At 54.0% G+C, this 25905-nt stretch overlaps 1 protein-coding gene across 1 annotated transcript in view; it reads left to right on the top strand.

The window, feature by feature from the left end:
• ENG (endoglin) overlaps positions 1-25905 on the top strand; it is a 379947-nt gene that overhangs the window by 65129 nt on the left and 288913 nt on the right. The window contains exon 2 of the mRNA XM_085614141.1: positions 8014-8168. Coding sequence (XP_085470267.1) covers positions 8014-8168 — 155 coding nt within the window. The remainder of the gene's footprint in view (positions 1-8013; positions 8169-25905) is intronic.

The following is a 25905-nucleotide window of genomic DNA, read 5'->3' as shown; positions in this document are numbered from 1 at the left end:
ACAAATAATTCAAAAGTTCTTTGTCGCTATTTGAAAACTCAGAAAATATGTCCTCATTTTAGCTTTTTAGAGCACTAACAATACTTTTGATGCAAATAAGACTCTCTCATATATGTAATTTCTAAAGGAAATGCTCTAGGTATTACAGTTTTGATTACATCAAGATGACGTCAGGCGTTCCACACTTTTGTAATAAATATAGAATGTTAGCAATCTAGTTGTTCATTGGGATACTGTTGAGAGGCAGAGGCCAGGGGCACGGACTCTGAAAATTGAAGGCAGGTAGGAGAGTGCAAAGGCAACAATTTGACCTCACTGGGCAGGCAGGAAGGGCAGTGGCAGCACAGCAGACTATGGAGGGCAGTGGAAAGGGGGGCAGGGGCAACAAACCAACAATACAGGACTTGCAAGAGAGGCTGTGGGAATATAATAGAGCATTGTGGGCAGAAGGAAGAGGCAATGGTAGTACAACCATACATGCCAACAGACCCGATTCAGCCAGGAAACGTCCAATGCTTTTAAGCTCAAATGGGCTTTATTTGATCTGTCTCCTGTCTACAATCTCCTCTTTTTCAATGTAACTCAAAGGGGAAAATCAATACCCCAGTTTTTTTTCAAAATCTCCCTCTTACCAAGTTCAAAATGTTCGCAAGTATGGTACATTGGATCATGGAAGGCAGGAGGAATTGGGGTAGGGACATGGACTCGGATAACAGAGGACAGGAGGGACATGGAGAGGTGCACCAAACTGACCCTACAGGGCAGGCATCAGGGTTTGCAGCAGCACAATACACCACACAGGGCATGCGGGACGGGAGTGCAGCACAACAATCCATAGAAAGCAATAGGGAGGGGACAGGACCATGCACATGGACAACAGAGAACAGAGGGGAAAGAGGTAATGGTAGCTAGCTGACCATAATGGACAGACAGGAGAGAAAGCTGCAGCATAACAGACCATAAATGGCAGGAGGGACGGATCAGGGGCATTACAATGGAACAGACAAGCCAGGAGGGAGGGAGTAGGGGTCTGCACATGGAAACAGAGGGCTGGGGGCAAGGTGGCAGGGCAGGAGCAGCAAGATGACCATGGAGGTCAGGCAGGTTGGGCACTATAAACAAGACACACCATGGAGAGCAACAGTGAGACTATGATGGCATACACACAGACCATGGAGGGAAGGTGGGAGGGGGTCAGGAGCAGCTAGCTGACCACACAGGGAAGGTGGGAGGGGCCATGGCAACACAGAAGACCATGCATGGCAAGCGGGAGGGTTAGTGGCAGCTCAATGGCTATGATGGGCAAGAAGGAGGGTGCAGGAGCATGCACAAAGGACCATGGAGGATAGAAGGGAGGGTCAGGACCTGGGCACAGACAAGAGAGTTCAGGGGAAGGGGCCTCACAACAGACCGCGCGGGGTAGGCAGGAGGAGCAGTTGCAGCACAACAGACCAGGGAGGGCAAAAGGTTGTGGCAGTAAAATGGACCATGGAGGACAGGAAGAAGGGGAAAGGGGCATGGCATGTGGACAGGCATGGTGGAGGTGGCAGGGACAGTTTACAGTCATCTGACAATGCTAGGCAGGTGGGAGGGGAGTGGCTGCTCAACAGAACACTCAGAGTAGATAGGAGTGGCAGGTCCATGGAACATGGTGGGCAAAAAGGATGGAGCAGGGGCATGCACAAAGACATCAGAGGGCAGGGGGAAGGAGAATAGGGGCAGCAAGCTAGGCACAGAGGCTAAGCAGGAGGTCAATTATGGGCCATAGAATTGGGCAATGGAGGGCAGGAGGAGTGGACTGGTACATCATGCTAAATGGAGGTCAGTGGCAGCACATCAGACCATGCATGGCAGGAGGGAGGAGGCTAGTCCATGGATTCAGACAACAGAGGATACGGAGGAGGTGATGGGGCAGCAAGCTAACTGTTCAGAGAAGGTGGGTATTAGGAACTTTAGTGTTTATAAAATGTGTGTCTGTGCGAACTACTTAAAATATGAACAAGTATGCAGCATAATCTCACTTTTATTCAGGAAGGAGAGGACGTTTGTGACTGTGACTCCGGGCTCACTTGGCAGAAACACCCCCTGACCCTCCACCCCCATCGCAAAATGTAATGCCCGTGAAAAGGGTAGGTGGACGCAGTGTTATATAGAACATAGTCCTGAGAGCACGATTGAAAATGAAAACTAGATATAGTATATAGTATAAACTATGCACCAAAAAGTGTGATATAAGATAAACCGGGGCGTGAAATATAATATGCAATATATTGTGCGCAATGACAGATTCATTGGAGAGCGCGAGATAGCACAGGTACTAGTGTGTGCTATGCGATATGCACATTGGAGTGTAATATGCACAGGGCAGTGTTGTGTAACCTAACTAGTCTCTAAAGTTGTAATATAAAATATGTGCTGGGGAGTGTAACGTTGCATATGCACTGTGACAAAGATATGGATCCCAGATTGTAATATGTACGGCATAGCACTGTGCGTTATAACATAGGCATCGAGGAAGGCACGTTAGATGGGGCAATATAACCCGTGCGAAGACAAGTGTGGCATGACATATTCACGGGGTGGTGTTACAGTGCACATGGGCTAGAGAGTGTCATAGCATACGCACTAGCTGGTGGAATACAACACAGAGGTGTGTGGCACTCGGAGGGCACTGGTGGGTGTAACACAGCATTGGGCTCAGCCAGGAGCACGCTGTGACTCTCAAGTGAGGTTCGTTTCCTATCCAGAGAGTAAAATAAAAAATATTACACATCCGGCGGTGGATGTGTGTTTTATTAACCGTGAGGGGGGTTTCTTGCATAGTTTGGTCGAATTTTTGTCGAATCCCCTTTGAATGGCTTGGTGTGCGTGTGTATTAAATGTGCCCGTCAATAGCTACCCATGTTTGTATAAATAAAAGACAAGGGTGTCTACTTGGAGAGTACCCACCGGCGGGGGCGCCGGGATTAGGCACGGTAGGGCGTCAGACACGTCAGAGCTTCACTAGCGGTGTAAATACATTCCACGTGGATTCATTGTATACATAGTCGCCTTTTAATGAATATCACGCAAATCGTCATGGTGATAGGTATATACTGTTTGTCCAGCATGTCCTAGGTGTTTCTATAAATACATATTTTTAAAAAATAATAAAAAACAAAGGCCGGCCCCGGGAGATGGGGTCCCTGGGGCCATAAGTGGCCTGAGGAAGGGGGCAACGCAGCCCCCCTCCTAAAGATTTTTTTTTTTAATAGGCCATGACCCAGGGGTTGGGGTCCCCGGGGCCGATTAAGGCCTTGGGAGGGGGGCCACACGGCCCCCTTCCAAATTAATTTTTTTCAACAAAAAAAATTAGGGTGCAGGCCCTGGGGGATGGGGTCCCCAGAGCCAATAAATTAGAAAAAGAAGGGGGGCCCCACAGCCCTCCTTAAAAAAATTAAAAAAATAAAAGACCGGCATCGTGCCGGAGGCTACGCCCCCTCCTTGCAGCACTCTGCAAACGCGGCCCCTGGCCAGTTGTAAGTTGGGGAATTAATTCCCCTTCAATACTGAGGGTCCCTGAGGGCCAACTAGCCCAACAGGTATCTCCAGTATGCGCCAGGGAGCTGCGTTGCAGACAGGTGTTCTGAGGCCACGCCCCTTTTTACACCTCTCTGCAACGCAGCTCTGTGGCGCTTACTGGAGGTACCTAGTGGGCTAGTTTGACCCTAGGGACCCTTAGGATTCAAGGGGACTTAATCTCTCAACTTAGAACGGCCACAGGGCGCGTTTACACAATGGTGAAGGGAGGTGACGGGGCCTGAGGTGACGTGTGCAAACACGCCCTGTGAGGGACCCTGGGGGCCAACTAGCCCACCAGGTGCTTCCAGTAAGCGCCACTGCTCTGCGTTGCAGAGAGGTGGTGCAGGCCGTGCCCCTTTTTACACCTCTCTGCAATGGCGCTTACTGGACGTACCGAGTGGGCTATTTTGCTCCTAGGGACCCTCAGGATTCAAGGGGACTTAATCTCCCAACTTAAAACGACCACAGGGCATGTTTACACAGTGGGGAAGGGAGGGGACGGGGCCTGTGGTGACGTGTGCAAACACGCCCTGTGGCGCGTTTTAAGTTGGGGAAATAATTCCCCTTCAATCCTGAGTGCCCCTGTGGGCTAGCAAGCCCACCAGGTGCATCCAGTAAGTGCCACTGAGCTGCGTTGCAGAGAGGTGGTCTAGGCCGTGCCACTTTTTACACCTCTCTGCAATGCAGCTCTGTGGTGCTTACTGGAGGTACCTAGTGGTCTAGTTGGACCCTAGGGACCCTCAGGATTCAAGGGGACTTAATCTTCCAACTTAAAACGGCCACAGGGCGCGTTTACACAGTGGGGAAGGGAGGGGATGGGGCCTGAGGTGACGTGTGCAAACACGCCCTGTGGCGCATTTTAAGTGGTAGTTTTAATCCCTTTCTCTATTATATACTAGGGGCTTACAGAGGAGGTCATGCTGATCACAGGGGGACCCCAACGCATAGTGTTCCCTAGTGTATGTAGGTGTTTTCACTGTATTCTGAGTGTCTTTTAACATAGCACTGGCTCTAGGACTAGTTAGTCAGACTCAGTTACCACCAGTATCCGTCTGAAAAAGTTGAGGGTACAGGATGATTTTGCATCAGGGCTTCTTTCTGCTCTTCTTTTTGTTCTTTCTGCACGTTATCCTTCTTCCTGCACTTTTCTTCGTCTTTGAGGACTTCTGTTGCTTCTTTCTGCATTTCTTTTTTTTCTTTCTGTGCGTTTTTTCTTCTTTCTTCACATGTCCTATCTCTGTAGGCATAGCTAGAAATTAGCATTTAAAAAACCTTTGAAATTCACTGAAAAAACCATGTGTTTCAGGCACGTTATAGTTAGGAATTAGCATTTAAAAAACCTTAGAAATTCTCTGAAAAAACCATAGGTTTCAGGGGTGTTATAGTTAGCTGGACATTTCACTCGTACAAAACAATTGAAATTCCCCCGTTATAACTCGCGCGCCCGCAATGCACTGCTGATGACGTCACATATTACATCACTCATGACATGGTCAGTGACATCACTCATGACATCACTGATGACATCTCAAATGACATCACTGATGACATCACTGATGACATCATCCTTGTGATAGAGTGGCAGACCTCCTCTCACCCTAATATAACCTTTGATACACACATTCAAAAATAGAGACTACAATTTTCAAAACAATGGACATACCAATACCAGTTACAACAACCTCTTCAGTAATTCTAAGATCCACATACACATCCACTCATTCACCAACAGTCCAATACAGTCACTCATACATGTACTCACTCATCATATGTACTCATACACCTATACATCCTGTTACACAATGCCACTCATCCATAGAGTTACTCACACACATAGTCACTCATGCGAATAAAGAATCAAACATACATTTACTTGCATATACAGTTATACACACACCACCACACTTACTTCTACGGAAACTTACACATACTTAGTCTTTTAAACAATCACTTATAGAAACACATACTTATTCATACAGGAACTCTTTCAATCTCTCACTCTCACATATATACACCAATAGTCACATATACTAGTTTAAAACATATGTAGTTACTCATAGAGACACTATTGAGACAGTCATTCACTCACTAACACACCCATACACACACTCATCCACCCATACATTCCTGCACACATGCTGTCTTCAACACATACAAACAGTGAGTCACTCATTCATGCACCAATGCACTACCTAATGCCCCCCACCGAACCATGCAGACACTCAGACTGATACTCAAAAAACCAACTAATAACCTATATAGACACCCATGTAGCTACTCACCAACCCATGCAGCCCCTTATACACAAAGTGAGAGACTGATACAGATATTTACATATTTAAACATTACTCACTAAGCCATGTATTCACTGTGATACACTTAATCAGTCAGTTACACAATCAATTTTTCAAAAACAAATCATCCATTTAGACACTTATATACCCATTTATTCTTCCATCGACCTTGAGATATACATATATAAAACATATTTAATTTTCAGAAAAACAGACATTCACTGGATGATATCATCAGTGATGTCATCAGTGATGTCATTTGAGATGTCATCAGTGATGTCATGAGTGATGTCACTGACCATGTCATGAGTGATGTAATATGTGACGTCATCAGCAGTGCATTGCGGGCGCGCGAGTTATAGTTAGCTGAACTAACTATAACGGGGGAATTTCAATGGTTTTGTACAAGTGAAAAGTCCAGCTAACTATAACGCCCCTGAAACCTATGGTTTTTTCAGTGAATTTCTGAGGTTTTTTAAATGCTAATTCCGAACTATAACGTGCCTGAAACCTATGGTTTTTTCAGTGAATATATAGATATAATATCTGTTCTTTATTCTGCGCCATGATGGTTTTGGGCGTGCTGTCTAATGTGCATGTTCTGTAATATGCGGTTTGTTTTCTATAACACCCGGTACTAAACGTCATCTGTGTAATACTAACCATTTAGGTTACACTATATATGTCTTTTCTTTGCGGTGTTTTATAAATATGCAGTTACATTATTTTTACACTTTAATACCTGGAATATATTTGTGTAGCAAATCCATATGAATCTTTTAGCCACATATGCTACTGCCCCCGCAGCATGGCTCGAAAGAGAAGCATTTGCAATGCAAGAGGTCTGGCGTTTGTTAAAGTGAGAGCTATCGGAGTTAAACATGACTGTTTTTTACTTTTGCGTTTTTTATACCAAAGGCAATAGCACTATGCCAATATGATTACTCAACTGCAAATAAAAAATTAAAAAGTAAAAAGATAGTCATTTTGAACATCAACAGCTCTAACTTTAACAAATGCGAGGCTTATTGCATTGCAAGTGCTTGTTCCTTTATGTAAAGGGGGATGTGGGTTTCTGCCTTTAACACAGAGATGCTTTTGTTACTTGCAGTTTATAAATTGTAATCCTTCTAACAAAGCACAGTGAGCTATGAAGGACATGGGCTCCTACGTCTTGCAGCCCCCACTGTCTTATGTAACACACCCTGCACTTTGATGTACACACATATGATTTGCTGTCAGGGTATAAACTGTACGTGTGATGTAAAGCGCCCTGACACCCTGCATGGGATGAGTAGCGCTAAAACGCTATTAAGGAGTTAAAGCAGAGAAGCTTTATTTAAATTGTTGTTTGTGTAAGTACCGGGGAGACCAACACATCTGACATCCTTACAGTGTTTGTGTATCTCGTTGGGGGGGGGGGGGGGCAGAGGTTGGTGCTGAGGACCTCTGGCCTAGTGCGTTGGGGGGGGGGGGGGGGGATCCCCCAGGGGTTGGTGCTGGGGACCGCTGTCCAGGGTGCTGGGGCTCCCCCAGACGTTGCTGCTGAGGCTCTTTGTCCCAGGGTGCTGGGGCTCCCCCAGGGGTTGGTGCTGGGGAACCCAGGCCTAGGGGGCTGGGGGCTCCCCCAGAGGTTGGGGCTGGAGGGCCCTGGCCTAGTGCGTTGGGGGGGGGGCTCCCCCAGACGTTGGTGCTGGGGACCACTGGCCTAGTGCGCTGGTGGGGGGGGGGGGCTCCCCCAGACGTTGGTGCTAGGGACTCCTGGCCTAGGGTGCTGGGGCTCCCCCAGACGTTGCTGCTGGGGAACCCTGGCCTAGGGGGCTGGGGCTCCCCCAGACGTTGGTGCTGAGGCCCTTTGTCCCAGGGTGCTGGGGCTCCCCCAGGGGTTGGTGCTGGGGAACCCTGGCCTAGGGGGCTGGGGGCTCCCCCAGAGGTAGGGGCTGGAGGGCCCTGGCCTAGTGCGTTGGGGGGGGGGGCTCCCCCAGACGTTGGTGCTAGGGACCCCTGGCCTAGGGTGCTGGGGCTCCCACAGACGTTGGTGCTGGGGACCACTGGCCTAGTGCGCTGATGGGGGGGGGGGGCTCCCCCAGACGTTGGCGCGTCGGCCTGCTCTCTCTTCAATCCTCAGGCACTGACCGCCTCTCTCCTTCCTCTGCAGGCCCGGCGCGGGGGCGCGCATGTGAGCTGAAGCCGATGGACAGGCCCCCCCACATGGACGTGTCTTACACCCAAAGTACAGCGCCCCGAGGCTGCGTCGGCGGAGGAAGCCCCCGTGAAGTGCACATCTTGAACGTGAACCAGTCGCAAGTGCCGGTAAGTGGCGGGGGGTCGCGTCCAGGAGGAGATGGAGGGAGGGGAAGCAGTAGAGGTGAGAGACACCTACCGGGGGCAGAGGAGCGGTCTGAGACACATAATGGGGGGGGGGGGGAGGCAGAGGAGGGGGATGGACAGCTACCGGAGGCAGAGGAGGTGAGAGACACCTACCGGGGGCAGTAACTGTGAGAGACACCTAGCCGGGGCAGAGGAGGGTGAGAGACACCTACCGGGGGCAGTAGCTGTGAGAGACACCTACCCGGGGCAGAGGAGGGTGAGAGACACCTACCGAGGGCAGTAAATGTGAGAGACACCTACCGGGGGCAGTAGCTGTGAGAGGCACCTACCCGGGGCAGAGGAGGGTGAGAGACACCTGCCGGGGACAGAGGAGGTAAAAGACACTTACTGGGGGCAGAGGAGGGGTCTGAGACACATAATGGGGGGGGGCAGAGGAGGGGTGATAGACAGCTACCGGGGGCAGAGGAGGTGAAAGACACCTGCCGGTGGCAAAGGAGGTGAGATACACCTACCGGGGGCAGTGGCTGTGAGAGACACCTACCCGGGGCAGAGGAGGGTGAGAGACACCTACCGGGGGCAGTAAATGTGAGTGACACCTACCGGGGGCAGTAGATGTGAGAGACACCTACCAGGGGGAGTAGATGTGAGAGACAACTACCGGACGCAGTAGAGGTGAGAGACACCAACCGGGGGGAGTAGATGTGAGAGACACCTACCAGGCAGAGGAGGGGGCTAAGACACATACCAGGGCGGGGGAGGGTGAGAGACACCTGCCGCGGGCAGAGGAGGTGAAAGACACCTACCGGGGGGAGAAGATGTGAGAGACACCTACCGGACGCAGTAGATAGACACCTACCGGGGGGAGTAGATGTGGGAGACACCTACCGGTCGCAGTAGAGGTGAGACACACCTACTGGGGGCAGTAGCTGTGAGAGACACCTACCGGAAGCAGTAGAGGTGAGAGACACCTACCGGGGACAGTAGATGTGAGAGACACCTACCAGGCAGAGGAGGGGGCTAAGACACATACCAGGGCGGGGGAGGGTGAGAGACAACTGCCGGGGGCAGAGGAGGTGAAAGACACCTACCGGGGGGAGAAGATGTGAGAGACACCTACCGGACGCAGTAGAGGCGCGAGACACCTACCGGACGCAGTAGATAGACACCTACCGGTGGGAGTAGATGTGGGAGACACCTACCGGACGCAGTAGAGGTGAGAGACACCTACCGGGCAGAGGAGGGGGCTAAGACACCTACCAATATGGCTCAGAAGTCATTTGTATTGATGGTAAAAGCTCCTGGGATAAAGAAGAAGGGAAATGTCTGAAATCATTATTGTCACTTCCCAGCTCGGCAATGATTCAGGCCATCAGAATGTGAAAATTGACCCCCTGACCCTACAAATAAATGTAATAAAGAGTGTACTTAAAATGCAGGGTAAAGAATTTTCTAGAGTAACAGATCACGAGTATTTGATTAGGACAGATTCTGTAAAATTCATGCGTTCTAGCTGGGAGAAAGATGTCAGCTTTCCCTATCTCGATTTACTACCGAACCATTGGTTAAGAATGGAAGTACTTAGGATAAGAAGTGGCATTAGCCCAGCCATAATAAATTGCGCAATAAAATCAGTTTTAATGCAACCTGATGGCAAGTGTACGTGCAAGATAGGATTGAAATGCAACATTTTACACATTTTATTAGATTGTCGAAGATTTTTAAATTTACGTAAATTATTCCTCCGTCCGATATTCTTAAAATATGGTGTAAGGACGCGCTTACAAGCATGGGAGCTTCTTGCTGATATGGAACATTTAGATATAGCAATAGCCATTGGGAAATATATGCAGGGTATATATAAGCTCCCCGCCCCATTAGAGGCGTAAGAGTAGCTAGTGCCTTCCAATTGTAAATGAAATTATCTGTTATAAAACTGTTTTAAAATTGTTAAGAATGATTTTTTAAGGATTTTATGACTCATAATGTTTAAGAACATAATTTAGCAATGTGGACATTTTTAAATGGTATTGTAAATGCTGTGGTTTAAAGACCAATTGGTCTAAATAAACATTATTTTTTAACTGAACTGAACGGGTAGTAGAGGTGAGAGACACCTACCAGGGGCAGTAGATGTGAGAGACACCTACCAGAAGCAGTAGAAGTGAGAGACACCTACCGGTGGCAGTAGAGGTGAGAGACACCTACCGAGGCAGAGGAGGTGAGAGGACCTGGGGGCCGAGGAGGGGTCTGAGTCACATACTGCGGGCAGTAGAGCTGATAGACACCTACCTGGGCCAGGGGAAGTGAGAGACACCTACCGGGGACAGAGGAGGGTGAGAGACACCTACCGGGGCCAGTAGTGGTGAGAGACACCTACCTAGGGCAGAGCAGGTGAGAGACACCTACCGGGCCCAGTGGATGCGAGAGACACCTGCCGGGAGCAGAGGAGGTGAGAGACACCCACTGGGGGAAATAGAGGTGAGAGACACCTACCGAGGGCAGAGGAGGTGAGAGACACCTACAAGAGGAGGGTGAGCGACACCTACCGGGGTCAGAGGAGGGGTCTGAGACACCTACCGGGGGCACAGGAGGGGTCTGAGACACATACGGGGGCACAAGAGGATGAGTGACACCCACCGGGGCAGAGGAGGTGAGAGACACCTACCGGAGGCAGAGGAGGATGAGAGACAGCTACTGGGGGCAGAGAAGGTGAGACACACCTACCTGGCCCAGTAGAGGTGAGAGACACCTACCTGGCCCAGTAGAGGTGAGAGACACCTATGTAGGGCAGAGGAAGTGAGAGACACCTACCTGGCCCAGTAGAGGTGAGAGACACCTACCTGGGCCAGGAGGGTGAGACACCAACCTGGGGCAGAGGAGGGTGATAGACTCCTACTGGGGGCAGAGAAGGTGAGACACACCTACCTGGCCCAGTAGAGGTGAGAGACACCTACCTGGCCCAGTAGAGGTGAGAGACACCTATGTAGGGCAGAGGAGGTGAGAGACACCTACCTGGGCCAGTAGAGGTGAGAGACACTTACCTGGGCCAGTAGAGACGGTAAGTTGGCGGGAGGCGATGGGTGAGACGTGTGAGAGACGGTGTGCTTTAGATGGTAGACGGTGATGGGTGAGATGTGTGAGAGACGCTGTGGGTAAGATGATAGACGGTGATGGGTGCGACTGGTGTGTGTGAGACGGTGTGGGTAAGATGCCGGTGGTCATTGGTGAGATGTGTGTGTGTGTGTGTGTGTGAGACGCTATGGGTAAGATGGCGGTGGTCATGGGTGAGGTGTGTGTGTGTGAGACGGTATGGGTAAGATGGCGGTGGTCATGGGTGAGGTGTGTGTGTGTTTGTGTGTGAGACGTATGGGTAAGATGGCGGTGGTCATTGGTGAGGTGTGTGTGTGTGTGTGTGTGTTAGACCCGGCCCTCGTAACATAGCCATCCCTGTCCCCGCACCCCATAACCTGACCCCTGCACCTCACACAGCCCCCGAGCCCACGGCCAAGCCGATCCTTCCCACCAGAACACACACACCCGACCAGGACTTCCCCGTCCGTGGCCTTCCTCCTTTCGGCCTCACCAGACCCACATGCCCACTTCATGCACCATGATGGCCGCCCGGCCCCAGCGCGACCCTGGCCTAGAGGCGCCACTCCGGCTGGGCGACATCGCGCTCCCATTGGGATGAGAGAGGGAGGAGCAGTTTCCATCGCACCTCTGAGCTCCCCTGGGAAGGTGGGTTTCGATCGGCCCGCCGGCCTCCCCGAGTGCTGGCTCCACGCCTGCTGGGTGTCTGGGACTCCTCCCGACCCGGCCCTGAAAGGATCAAAAGACAATGGCAGGAAACCCCGACAAGCGACCCCCAGGTGACAAGACCCCTGCCTGCACAGACTCCGGACATCAAAGAGGAGTCGTCCTATAACAAGGTGTGCTCTGGGACTGTCCGGCAGATTCGCCTTTGGAAACACCTGAGCCCTGCTGAGTGACTCGTGGCTCCCTGAAGATCGTAAGACCTCCGAACTTGTGCTTGAACCCTGCTGAGTGACTCGCGGCTCCCTGAAGATCGTAAGACCTCCGAACTCGTGCTTGAGCCCTGCTGAGTGACTCGCGGCTCCCTGAAGATCGTAAGACCTCCGAACTTGTACTTGAGCCCTGCTGAGTGACTCGCGGCTCCCACAGACTCTCTTGGTCCCGCCGGACCCCAACGACGACAAGCGTATCCCCCAGCTCGAGGATTGTGAGCTGTGCGCCGGGTACGCTCCTGCATTTGATCCATATCCCCAAAGACTGTCCCGCTAACTCCTACCCCCCTCCAAGACTCTGTGAGCCCACGCTCCACTCGTATATATTTGCCTTGCGGATCATAAAGATCCTACAACTCCGATCTGATAAAGATTTATTCTTAAGAACTCCCGGTGTGGTGTCTCTTTGTCGTGTGGTGCCGAGTGTACGATCCTAGATACGAGATTCCTCCCCTGAGGAGTCTCCCGCCAGCGCCCGGCTACGATACCTCGAGGGTTGGTCTCAGGATAGTCAGGGCCCCCCTCCAGGCTCCTCTGAGGTCGCCTTCTAACATTGGTGGCAAGCGACGGGATTCGTGCCCATAATCTAGAGATCGTACCGTGAACGGCTGACGCACTACCGACAAAGATGGCAGAAGGAAACGCCGGGGTTCTCACAGAAAACGACACCAGTACCGTGTTCCAGGCGGAACAACTGGAGGAGTACACACACAGAGAACTGAAGCAATTCTGCAAAGAACTAAAAATCGCTACCACTGGTCTCAACACCAAAGAAGATATGCAGAAGGCACTAAAAGCTTGGGTGGATTCTGCAGCCCCCCGCCCAGAAGGAGCGGTGGAGCCCCACGACGAAGCGGGACCCTCCCAAGGAGAACGCAGCAGCAACCAGGTGCGAAGCTTCGTACCAGACGGGGGCCTATCCCCGGAGGAACTCGCAGACAGAGAAAGAAGACGCCATCACGAATTCGAATTAGCCAAACTCAAAATTGAGGGCGAGTTGAAATTAGCCGAGAAAAAGCTAGCAGTGGAACAGATGCGGGTGCAAGGAGAACTAGAAGAGAAGAAACTCCAACGGGAACACGAAGGAAGGAGACTTCAACTGGAGCACGAACGCAGCTTGAAGGAAATGGAGCTAAAAGCAAAAAGCGAAGAAGCGCGGCCCCCGGGGAACCGAGAGGCGGCCTCCCCGACGTAGCAGAAGGTCCACATCCCCAAGGATGTGGTCAAAGAATATTACAAAAACGATGACACTCAACAGTGGTTCAGGGCCTACGAGGTCGCCATGACCTCCCATCGGGTCCCGCAGAAGGATTGGGGGGCCGGGTTGTGGGGACGATTCCTGAGCGAAGGGAGAGACACCCTGCTCGACCTACCAACCTCCATGCAGACCTCCTACGACCACATGAAAGAGGCCCTCCTCACAAGGTACGGCCTCACCCCGGAGATGTACCGCCAGCGGTTCCGGGACTGCAGGAAGATCCCGGGCACCACATGGGTGGAGTATGTGAACCTCTTCAGCCGCGCATTCGATGGGTGGATCAAGGGCAGCAAGGTAACCACCCTAGAAGAACTAACAGACCTTATGTTGTGGGAACACCTGGCTGCGAACTGCTTTGTGGAACTGCACCAGCACCTGCTCGACAGCAAGCTCACGGATCCGAGAAAGCTGGCTGTCGAGGCGGATCGCTGGACCAACACCCGGGTCTCCCGGGGCCCTGTAGGAGAGTACCCCCGAGCCAGTCAGGGACCACCCCGCCAGAGAGGGGGGGGAACCAGGGAGGGCAGAGAGAGTCCCAGTCCAGTCCCCCGAAGACCCAACCTCCGCCTTTCCCGAAACCCCCACCAGCTGTATCCGGCCCCCCCTGAGACGGGGGCACCGGGTGACCATCACTTGTTTCCGTTGTCAGAAGCCCGGGCATTACGCCAACGACCCTGAATGCCCCATGGCCCCACACACCACCCAGGCAGCGCCCCCGCTAGACAGATAGCCAATGTAGCACTGGGGGAGGAGGTTGAAGAGACCGTAGAGTGGAAACCCGCAGCCATGGCCCTAATATCCTTAGGAGATAGAGAAATGGTCCCTGGAAGCCTCCTGCCCTCCAACACAAAGAAATATGGGCAGCTCGTAACGATCAATGGCCACCAAGTAGAAGCCCTCCGTGACACCGGGGCCAGCATCACTGGTGTCCTCAGTCATTTGGTCAACGAAGACCAGGTCCTCCCCAACATCTTTTGCCCGGTCATTTCCGCTGACAACACGGAAAGTCTGTGTAAAGTAGCCCTGGTGCCTTTTGAATGGGGAGGGGTGGTCGGTAAACTGAAAGTCGCAGTGAGAACGTCCCAGCCAGTCGACTGTCTCCTGGGGAACGACCTGGAAAGTTCCCCCTGGAAACAAGTCGAGCGCAAGACCCACCTAGGGATGATGGGTCTCCCTGAGTGGGTGTGCGCCACCACCCGATCCATGGCGGCCCGACTGACCCCCCTGGGGAAAGTCGACGACGCCCCGACCACTGAAGATAGGATGGTCCCCGCCGAGGGTCCCCACATCCCCCCACAAGAAGGGTCGGTCGCCAGTGACGAACCCCCACCTTCCGACTCCGCACAGGTCACCGAGTTAGGCGCTCTGCCCGAATTGGCCCAGTGGCGCCACGAGGGGGGCCCCTCCCGAGAGGAGTTCTGCCGAGAGCAGGCTACCTGTCCTTCCCTGGTCGGGCCCCGGCAACAGGCAGAGGCCCAGGCCGCGGGCGACCAAACTGGAACGCACCGGGTGTATTGGGAGAATGACCTTTTGTACAGCGAGCAGAAGTCGGTGGAGCTAGGATCCGCCCGGGTGCTGGTGGTACCCCTACGCTTCCGAGACCTCCTCCTGGGCTTGGCCCACGACATTCCCCTCGCAGGCCACTTGGGCCAGGACAGAACCTACAGTCGCCTCGTGACTCACTTCTACTGGCCCAGAATGAAAGCAGATGTAGAAGCCCACTGCAAGTCCTGTCCCACCTGCCAGGCCAGTGGGAAGAGCGGAGGAAAGCGCAAGGCTCCCCTCCAACCCTTCCCTGTCGTCAGTACCCCTTTTGAGCGGGTCGGGATCGACATCGTGGGGCCTCTGGACCCCCCAACCTCCCAAGGGCACCGCTTTATCCTCGTCCTGGTGGATCATGCCACCCGATACCCTGAAGCCAAACCCCTGCGCACCGTCACAGCCCCCGTGGTGGGCCGGGCGTTGATGGGAATCTTCTCCCGTATGGGTTTTCCCCGCGAGGTTGTGAGTGATCGCGGTACGAACTTCATCTCCAGATACATGACGTCCTTGTGGCAACAATGCGGAGTGTCCTATAAATTCACCACCCCGTACCACCCCCAAGGAAACGGCCTGGTAGAGCGGTTTAACCGGACTCTGAAGGGGATGATCGCGGGCCTGGAAGAGCCCCTCCAGCGTAAGTGGGACGTCCTGCTCCCCTGCCTCCTGTTCGCCTACCGAGAAGTTCCCCAGAAATCCTTGGGGTTCAGCCCCTTTGAGTTACTCTACGGGCACCCCGTCCGGGGGCCCCTCAGCCTGGTCAAGGAAGAGTGGGAGGCGGCGCCCCGAGGTCTCCCCCGAGATGTGTTCCGATACGTCCTGACCCTCCGAAACCAGACTAGGAAGTTCCGAGAGATGGCCGAGGCCAACCTGGAGGCGAGCCAGGAAGAGATGAAGCGCTGGTACGACCAGAATGCCACTCTGGTCGAGTTTCAGCCGGGCCATCAGGTATGGGTCATGGCCCCCGTGAAACCCTGCGCCCTCCAGGATAAATGGACCGGGCCCTTCAAAGTGGTTGAGCGGAAGAGCCAGGTCACGTACTTGGTGGACGTCCAGTCACCACGGGACCCCCTCCGGGTCCTCCACGTGAACCGCCTCAAGCCCCACTTTGTGCGGACAGAGCTGAGCCTCCTGCTGGCCACTGATGACGGGTCCGAGGAGGAGTCGGATCCCCTCCCTGATCTCCTGTGCACCAAAGAGAAGGACGGCTCCGTAGAGGGAGTGAACCTCTCCCCATCCCTCACTTCCCCGCAACGTGAGGATTGCCGCCAGCTCCTAGGGCAGTTTTCCGACCTCTTCTCCCTGGTCCCCAAAGTCACCGACTGGTGTGTCCATGACGTGGATACCGGAGACAGCCCGCCGGTGAGACACCGAGCCTACCGAGTCCTTGATCGGGTCCGGTCCTGCATTCAAGCCGAGGTCTCGAAGATGTTGACCTTAGGAGTGATCGAACCCTCAGACAGTCCCTGGGCCAGCCCCGTGGTCCTGGTCCCGAAAGCAGCTTCCCCCGGTGTCGCCCCAGAACTCTGCTTCTGCGTGGACTACCAGGGACTCAATGAAGTCACCCGAGCCAATGCCCACCCCATTCCCCGAGCCGACGAGCTCATTGACCGACTCGGGGCTGCTCGGTTCCTCAGCACCTTCGATCTCACCTGCGGCTACTGGCAAATTGCGCTCACAGAAGGAGCCAAGGAGCGGTCCGCCTTCTCCACCCCGGATGGGCACTATCGCTTTCGCGTGATGCCCTTCGGGATGAAAAATGCCCCGGCCACCTTCCGGCGACTGGTAAATAGAGTCCTGGCCGGGCTGGAAAAATTCAGCGCTGCCTATCTAGACGATATCGCAGTTTTTTGTTCCGAATGGAGTGAGCACCTCCAGCACCTCCGGAGGGTGCTAACCGCCCTGCGCCAGGCAGGCCTCACCGTGAAAGCCAGCAAGTGCCAGATTGGGCAAGGTTCGGTAACCTACCTGGGGCACCAGGTCGGAAGCGGCCAGGTCGCCCCTCTACAGCCCAAAATCGACGCCATCCTAGCCTGGGACGCCCCCACTACCCAAACGGAGGTCCGAGCCTTTCTGGGCCTCACGGGCTACTACCGGAGATTCATCCGGGGGTACGGCAGCCTCGTCGGTCCCCTCACGGGACTCACGTCCAAGAAACAGCCCAAGAAAGTGCAGTGGACCCCTGCCTGCCAAGAGGCGTTTGATGCCCTGAAAGCGGCCATGTGCACTGCCCCCGTCCTCCAGGCCCCCGACTACTCCAAGGAGTTTGTGGTCCAAACGGACGCCTCCGAGCATGGAATTGGGGCCGTCCTGTCCCAGGTGAATGACCAAGGCCTAGACCAGCCCGTAGCCTTCCTCAGCCGAAGGCTGTTGCCCAGAGAACAGAGATGGAGCACCATCGAGCGCGAGGCGATCGCCGTAGTCTGGGCCCTCAAGAAGTTACGCCCTTACCTGTTCGGCACCCATTTCAAGGTCCAAACCGACCATCGCCCCTTGCGATGGCTCATGCAGATGCGAGGAGAAAACCCCAAGCTACTGCGGTGTTCAATCTCCCTCCAGGGGATGGATTTCACCGTGGAACATCGCCCTGGTACTGACCACGCCAACGCCGATGGCCTCTCCCGGTTCTTCCGCCTCAGCGAAGAGAACCCCCAAGAGGATGGGTAGTTCTCTCCGGCTTTCAGCTGGGGGGGACGCATGTTTGACCCGGCCCTCGTAACATAGCCATCCCTGTCCCCGCACCCCATAACCTGACCCCTGCACCTCACACAGCCCCCGAGCCCACGGCCTAGCCGATCCTTCCCACCAGAACACACACACCCAACCAGGACTTCCCCGTCCGTGGCCTTCCTCCTTTCGGCCACACCAGGCCCGCATGCCCACTTCATGCACCATGATGGCCGCCCGGCCCCAGCGCGACCCTGGCCTAGAGGCGCCACTCCGGCTGGGGGACATCGCGCTCCCATTGGGATGAGAGAGGGAGGAGCAGTTTCCATCGCACCTCTGAGCTTCCCTGGGAAGGTGGGTTTCGATCGGCCCGCCGGCCTCCCCGAGGGCTGGCTCCATGCCTGCTGGGTGTCTAGGACTCCTCCCGACCCGGCCCTGAAAGGATCAAAAGACAATGGCAGGAAACCCCGACAAGCGACCCCCAGGTGACAAGACCCCTGCCTGCACAGACTCCGGACATCAAAGAGGAGTCGTCCTATAACATGGGGTGCTCTGGGACTGTCCGGCAGATTCGCCTTTGGAAACACCTGAGCCCTGCTGAGTGACTCGCGGCTCCCTGAAGATCGTAAGACCTCCGAACTTGTGCTTGAGCCCTGCTGAGTGACTCGCGGCTCCCTGAAGATCGTAAGACCTCCGAACTCGTGTTTGAGTCCTGCTGAGTGACTCGCGGCTCCCTGAAGATCGTAAGACCTCCGAACTTGTACTTGAGCCCTGCTGAGTGACTCGCGGCTCCCACAGACTCTCTTGGTCCCGCCGGACCCCAACGACGACAAGCGTATCCCCCAGCTCGAGGATTGTGAGCTGTGCGCCGGGTACGCTCCTGCATTTGATCCATATCCCCAAAGACTGTCCCGCTACCTCCTACCCCCCTCCAAGACTCTGTGAGCCCGCGCTCCACTCGTATATATTTGCCTTGCGGATCATAAAGATCCTACAACTCCGATCTGATAAAAATTTATTCTTAAGAACTCCCAGTGTGGTGTCTCTTTGTCGTGTGGTGCCGAGTGTACGATCCTAGATACGAGATTCCTCCCCTGAGGAGTCTCCCGCCAGTGCCCGGCTACGATACCTTGAGGGTTGGTCTCAGGATAGTCAGGGCCCCCCTCCGGGCTCCCCTGAGGTCGCCTTCTAACAGTGTGTGTGTGAGACGGTATGGGTAAGATGGCAGTGGTCATGGGTGAGATGTGTGTGTGTGTGTGTGAGACGGTATGGGTAAGATGGCGGTGGTCATTGGTGAGATGTGTGTGTGTGTGAGAGATGGTATGGGTAAGATGGTGGTGGTCATGGGTGAGGTGTGTGTGTGTGTGTGAGACGGTATGGGTAAGATGGCAGTGGTCATTGGTGAGGTGTGTGTGTGTGACGGTATGGGTAAGATGGCAGTGGTCATGGGTGAGATGTGTGTGTGTGTGAGACGGTATGGGTAAGATGGTGGTGTTCATGGGTGAAATGTGTGTGCATGAGAGACGGTATGGGTAAGATGGTGGTGGTCATGGGTGAGAAGTGTGTGTGTGTTAGAGATGGTATGGGTAAAATGGTGGTGGTCATGGGTGAGGGGTGTGTGTGTGTTTGACGGTATGGGTAAGATGGCGGTGGTCATGGGTGAGATGTGTGTGTGTGTGAGAGACGGTATGGGTAAGATGGCAGTGGTCATGGGTGAGATGTGTGTGTGTGTGTGTGAGACGGTATGGGTAAGATGGCGGTGGTCATGGGTGAGATGTGTGTGTGTGAGAGACGGTGTGGGTAAGATGGCAGTGGTCATGGGTGAGATGTGTGTGTGTGAGAGACGGTGTGGGTAAGATGGCGGACGGCGATGGGTGAGACAGCAGACCGGTGTGAGACGGTGGGTGGACGACCAGGGCCTTGGAAGCCCTCCATGGTTGAATTCCTGGAAGTTGGATAGGGGTGAAGGAGAGGGCGGCCTCCCTCGGACGACAAACAATGATGTCTGCTAGAAAGGAGTCTGTTAAAAATAGCCGGTGACCCCTCGCCCTCATGGAGTGTGTCACATCCTGGTGAGGTGACCGGCAGCCAGGGGGCAGGAGCCAGTGGCCGGGGCCAGGAGCCGGGGCCACGAGTCAGGAGCCAGGGGCCTGAGGCCAGGATCCAGTAACCAGGGGCCAGCAGCCAGGGGCCAGAGGCCAAAAGCCAGGGGCCAGGAGCCAGGGGGCATGAAGACAGGAGCCATGGGCATGAAGCCAGGGGCCAGGGGCCAGGAGCCAGTGGCCAGGGGCCAGGAGTCAGGGGCCAGGAGTCAGGGGCCAGGGGCTAGAGGCCAGAGGCCAGGGGCCAGGAGCTAGGGGCCAGAGTCCAGGAGCATGAAGCCAGGAGCCATGGGCATTAAGCCAGGGGCCAGGAGTCAGGGGCCAGGGGCTAGAGGCCAGGAGCCAGGGGCCAGGAGCTAGGGGCCAGAGTCCAGGGGCATGAGGCTAGGAGCCATGGGCATGAAGCCAGGGGCCAGGAGCCAGGGGCCAGGGGCTAGGGGCCGGGGGCCAGGGGCATAGAGCCAGGAGCCAGGGGCATGAAGCCAGGGGCCAGGGACATGAAGCCAGGGGCCAGGAGCAGGAGGCCAGGGACCAGGAGCCAGGGACATGGAGCCAGGGGCTAGGGGCCAGGGGCAGGCCCTGGCACCGAGTTGCTCTCACAGGAAGCCACATGGGCCCTAATTCAATAGCCGGGCTCCCACCGGGCACACTGGCATGACCAGACCCAGGGGCACCTTCTGTGGAACCATCGTCATCATATGAAGCCTGGCAACATGGCAGACATCTTTAAAATGAAACGGATCATGACACAGAGAGCCAGCATGCCACCCACCATTACCCTCAACCAGGAGACCATCCACAAGTGTGGCCACACAGACGGGAGAGAGGCACGACCGGCTGCCTGCCCCTGTCACATGTGTAATAGACAGAGCGGGGCACGACCGGGTGTCTCTCCCTGTCACATGTCTAACAGACAGGAGAGAGGCACGACCGGCTGCCTGTCTCTGTCACATGTCTAATAGACAGGAGCGAGGCACGACCAACTGTCTGTCCCTGTCACATGTGTAATAGACAGAGCGGGGCACGACCGGGTGTCTCTCCCTGTCACATGTCTAACAGACAGGAGAGAGGCACGACCCGCTGTCTGTCCCTGTCACATGTGTAATAGACAGAGCGGGGCACGACCGGGTGTCTCTCCCTGTCACATGTCTAACAGACAGGAGAGAGGCACGACCGGCTGCCTGTCTCTGTCACATGTCTAATAGACAGGAGCGAGGCACGACCAGGTGTCTGTCCCTGTCACATGTCTAACCGACAGAGAGAACACCTTTTGCAAAGTCTGTCCCTGTCAAATGGTCTAAAGACACACAATTGATGGATGGAATGCAGAACAAATAAAAAAAAATCACCCCCAGCCAAGAGATCTGGGTTAAATCCATCATTCTTTTGCTCAGGATGCCACCCCAGTTGAGACCCGGGCATATAAGCAAATCAGTCTTGACCCTGTGCCTCATGGGAACAGTCCAGCCCGGACCAGAAACAAACATCCTAGGACCAGTTTCGAGGTTTCACCCCTCTTCAGCCAGGATAGCTTGAATCCAGTGGGACAGTGAGCCCAGGACCCACGTCTGAGCATACCTGGCGCACTTAGGGCGAGAAAGCAAAAGACACACAATTGATGGACGGAATGCAGAACAAGTCAAAACATTCACCCCCAGTCAAGAGATCTGGGTTACATCCATCATTTACATGTCACATGGTCTAACAGAAAGAGAGAGCATGTGATGCACTGTCTGCCCCTGTCACATGTCTAACAGACAGAGAGAGCAGGTGATGCACTGTCTGTCCCTGTCACATGTCTAACAGAGAGAGCACGTGGTGCAGGGTATGTCCCTGTCACATGGTCTAACAGAGAGAGGGAGCACATGATACACTGTCTATTTCTGTCACATCTAACAGAGAGAGCATGTGATGCATTGTTTGTCCCTGTCACATGTCTAACAGAGAGAGCACGTGATGAACTGTCTGTCCCTGTCACATGTCTAACAGACAGAGGGAGCACATGATGCACTGTCTGTCCCTGTCACATGTCTAACTGAGAGAGCCGGGGATGCACTGTCTGTCCCTGTCACATGTCTAACTGAGAGAGCCGGGGATGCACTGTCTGTCCCTGTCATATGTCCTCACTGAGAGAGCCTGGGATGCACTGTCTGTCCCAGTCACATGTCTAACTGAGAGAGCTGGGGATGCACTGTCTGTCCCTGTCACATGTCTAACTGAGAGAGCCTGGGATGCACTGTCTGTCCCAGTCACATGTCTAACTGAGAGAGCCTGGGATGCACTGTCTGTCCCAGTCACATGTCTAACTGAGAGAGCTGGGGATGCACTGTCTGTCCCTGTCATATGTCTAACAGAGAGCATGGGATGCACTGTCTGTCCCTGTCACATGTCTAACTGAGAGAGCCTGGGATGCACTGTCTGTCCCAGTCACATGTCTAACTGAGAGAGCCTGGGATGCACTGTCTGTCCCAGTCACATGTCTAACTGAGAGAGCCTGGGATGCACTGTCTGCCCCTGTCACATGTCTAACTGAGAGAGCATGGGATGCACTGTCTGCCCCTGTCACATGTCTAACTGAGAGAGCATGGGATGCACTGTCTGTCCCAGTCACATGTCTAACTGAGAGAGCTGGGGATGCACTGTCTGCCCCTGTCACATGTCTAACTGAGAGAGCCTGGGATGCACTGTCTGTCCCAGTCACATGTCTAACTGAGAGAGCTGGGGATGCACTGTCTGTCCCTGTCATATGTCTAACAGAGAGCATGGGATGCACTGTCTGTCCCTGTCACATGTCTAACTGAGAGAGCCTGGGATGCACTGTCTGTCCCAGTCACATGTCTAACTGAGAGAGCCTGGGATGCACTGTCTGTCCCAGTCACATGTCTAACTGAGAGAGCCTGGGATGCACTGTCTGCCCCTGTCACATGTCTAACTGAGAGAGCATGGGATGCACTGTCTGCCCCTGTCACATGTCTAACTGAGAGAGCATGGGATGCACTGTCTGCCCCTGTCACATGTCTAACTGAGAGAGCCTGGGATGCACTGTCTGTCCCAGTCACATGTCTAACTGAGAGAGCTGGGGATGCACTGTCTGTCCCTGTCACATGTCTAACAGAGAGCCTGGGATGCACTGTCTGTCCCTGTCACATGTCTAACTGAGAGAGCCTGGGATGCACTGTCTGTCCCTGTCACATGTCTAACTGAGAGAGCCTAGGATGCACTGTCTGCCCCTGTCACATGTCTAACTGAGAGAGCATGGGATGCACTGTCTGCCCCTGTCACATGTCTAACAGAGAGCATGGGATGCACTGCCTGTCCCTGTCACATGTCTAACTGAGAGAGCCTGGGATGCACTGTCTGCCCCTGTCACATGTCTAACTGAGAGAGCCTGGGATGCACTGTCTGTCCCTGTAACATGTCTAACAGAGAGCATGGGATGCACTGTCTGTCCCTGTCACATGTCTAACAGAGAGCATGGGATGCACTGTCTGTCCCTGTAACATGTCTAACAGAGAGCATGGGATGCACTGTCTGTCCCTGTCACATGTCTAACAGAGAGCATGGGATGCACTGCCTGTCCCTGTCACATGTCTAACTGAGAGAGCCTGGGATGCACTGTCTGTCCCTGTCACATGTCCTCACTGAGAGAGCCTGGGATGCACTGTCTGCCCCTGTCACATGTCTAACTGAGAGAGCCTGGGATGCACTGTCTGCCCCTGTCACATGTCTAACTGAGAGAGCCTGAGATGCACTGTCTGCCCCTGTCACATGTCTAACTGAGAGAGCATGGGATGCACTGTCTGTCCCTGTCACATGTCTAACAGAGAGCATGGGATGCACTGTCTGTCCCTGTCACATGTCTAACAGAGAGCATGGGATGCGCTGTCTGTCCCTGTCACATGTCTAACAGAGAGCATGGGATGCACTGTCTGTCCCTGTCACATGTCTAACAGAGAGCATGGGATGCACTGTCTGTCCCTGTCACATGTCTAACTGAGAGAGCATGGGATGCACTGTCTGTCCCTGTCATATGTCCTCACTGAGAGAGCCGGGGATGCACTGTCTGTCCCTGTCATATGTCCTCACTGAGAGAGCCTGGGATGCACTGTCTGTCCCAGTCACATGTCTAACTGAGAGAGCCTGGGATGCACTGTCTGTCCCTGTCACATGTCTAACTGAGAGAGCATGGGATGCACTGCCTGTCCCTGTCACATGTCTAACTGAGAGAGCATGGGATGCACTGCCTGTCCCTGTCACATGTCTAACAGAGAGCATGGGATGCACTGTCTGTCCCTGTCACATGTCTAACAGAGAGCATGGGATGCACTGTCTGTCCCTGTCACATGTCTAACTGAGAGAGCCTGGGATGCACTGTCTGTCCCTGTCACATGTCTAACTGAGAGAGCCGGGGATGCACTGTCTGTCCCTGCCACATGTCTAACTGAGAGAGCCTGGGATGCACTGTCTGTCCCTGTCACATGTCTAACTGAGAGAGCCTGGGATGCACTGTCTGTCCCTGTCATATGTCCTCACTGAGAGAGCCTGGGATGCACTGTCTGTCCCTGTCATATGTCCTCACTGAGAGAGCATGGGATGCACTGTCTGTCCCTGTCACATGTCTAACTGAGAGAGCCTGGGATGCACTGTCTGTCCCTGTCACATGTCTAACTGAGAGAGCTGGGGATGCACTGTCTGTCTCTGTCACATGTCTAACTGAGAGAGCCTGGGATGCACTGTCTGTCCCTGTCACATGTCTAACTGAGAGAGCTGGGGATGCACTGTCTGTCCCTGTCACATGTCTAACTGAGAGAGCCTGGGATGCACTGTCTGCCCCTGTCACATGTCTAACTGAGAGAGCCTGGGATGCACTGTCTGTCCCTGTCACATGTCTAACAGAGAGCATGGGATGCACTGTCTGTCCCTGTCACATGTCTAACTGAGAGAGCCTGGGATGCACTGTCTGTCCCTGTCATATGTCCTCACTGAGAGAGCCTGGGATGCACTGTATGTCCCTGTCACATGTCTAACAGAGAGCATGGGATGCACTGTCTGTCCCTGTCACATGTCTAACTAAGAGAGCCCGGGATGCACTGTATGTCCCTGTCACATGTCTAACAGAGAGCATGGGATGCACTGTCTGTCCCTGTCACATGTCTAACAGAGAGCATGGGATGCACTGTCTGTCCCTGTCACATGTCTAACTGAGAGAGCCGGGGATGCACTGTCTGTCCCTGTCACATGTCCTCACTGAGAGAGCCTGGGATGCACTGTCTGTCCCTGTCACATGTCTAACAGAGAGCCTGGGATGCACTGTCTGTCCCTGTCACATGTCTAACTGAGAGAGCCTGGGATGCACTGTCTGTCCCTGTCACATGTCTAACTGAGAGAGCCGGGGATGCACTGTCTGTCCCTGTCACATGTCTAACAGAGAGCATGGGATGCACTGTCTGTCCCTGTCACATGTCTAACAGAGAGCATGGGATGCACTGTCTGTCCCTGTCACATGTCTAACAGAGAGCATGGGATGCACTGTCTGTCCCTGTCACATGTCTAACAGAGAGCATGGGATGCACTGTCTGTCCCTGTCACATGTCTAACTGAGAGAGCCGGGGATGCACTGTCTGTCCCTGTCATATGTCCTCACTGAGAGAGCATGGGATGCACTGTCTGTCCCTGTCACATGTCTAACAGAGAGCCTGGGATGCACTGCCTGTCCCTGTCACATGTCTAACAGAGAGAGCATGGGATGCACTGCCTGTCCCTGTCACATGTCTAACGGAGAGCATGGGATGCACTGTCTGTCCCTGCCACATGTCTAACAGAGAGCATGGGATGCACTGTCTGTCCCTGTCACATGTCTAACAGAGAGCCTGGGATGCACTGTCTGTCCCTGTCATATGTCCTCACTGAGAGAGCATGGGATGCACTGTCTGTCCCTGTCACATGTCTAACAGAGAGCCTGGGATGCACTGCCTGTCCCTGTCACATGTCTAACTGAGAGAGCCTGGGATGCACTGTCTGTCCCTGTCACATGTATAACTGAGAGAGCCTGGGATGCACTGTATGTCCCTGTCACATGTCTAACTGAGAGAGCTGGAGATGCACTGTCTGTCCCTGACACATGTCCT

The sequence above is a fragment of the Triturus cristatus genome, chromosome 1_2 (assembly GCF_964204655.1).
Source record: "Triturus cristatus chromosome 1_2, aTriCri1.1, whole genome shotgun sequence".
NCBI lineage: Eukaryota > Metazoa > Chordata > Amphibia > Caudata > Salamandridae > Triturus > Triturus cristatus.
The sequence above is the reverse complement of the archived record's forward strand: the minus strand, read 5'-3'. Positions and strand labels throughout refer to the sequence as shown.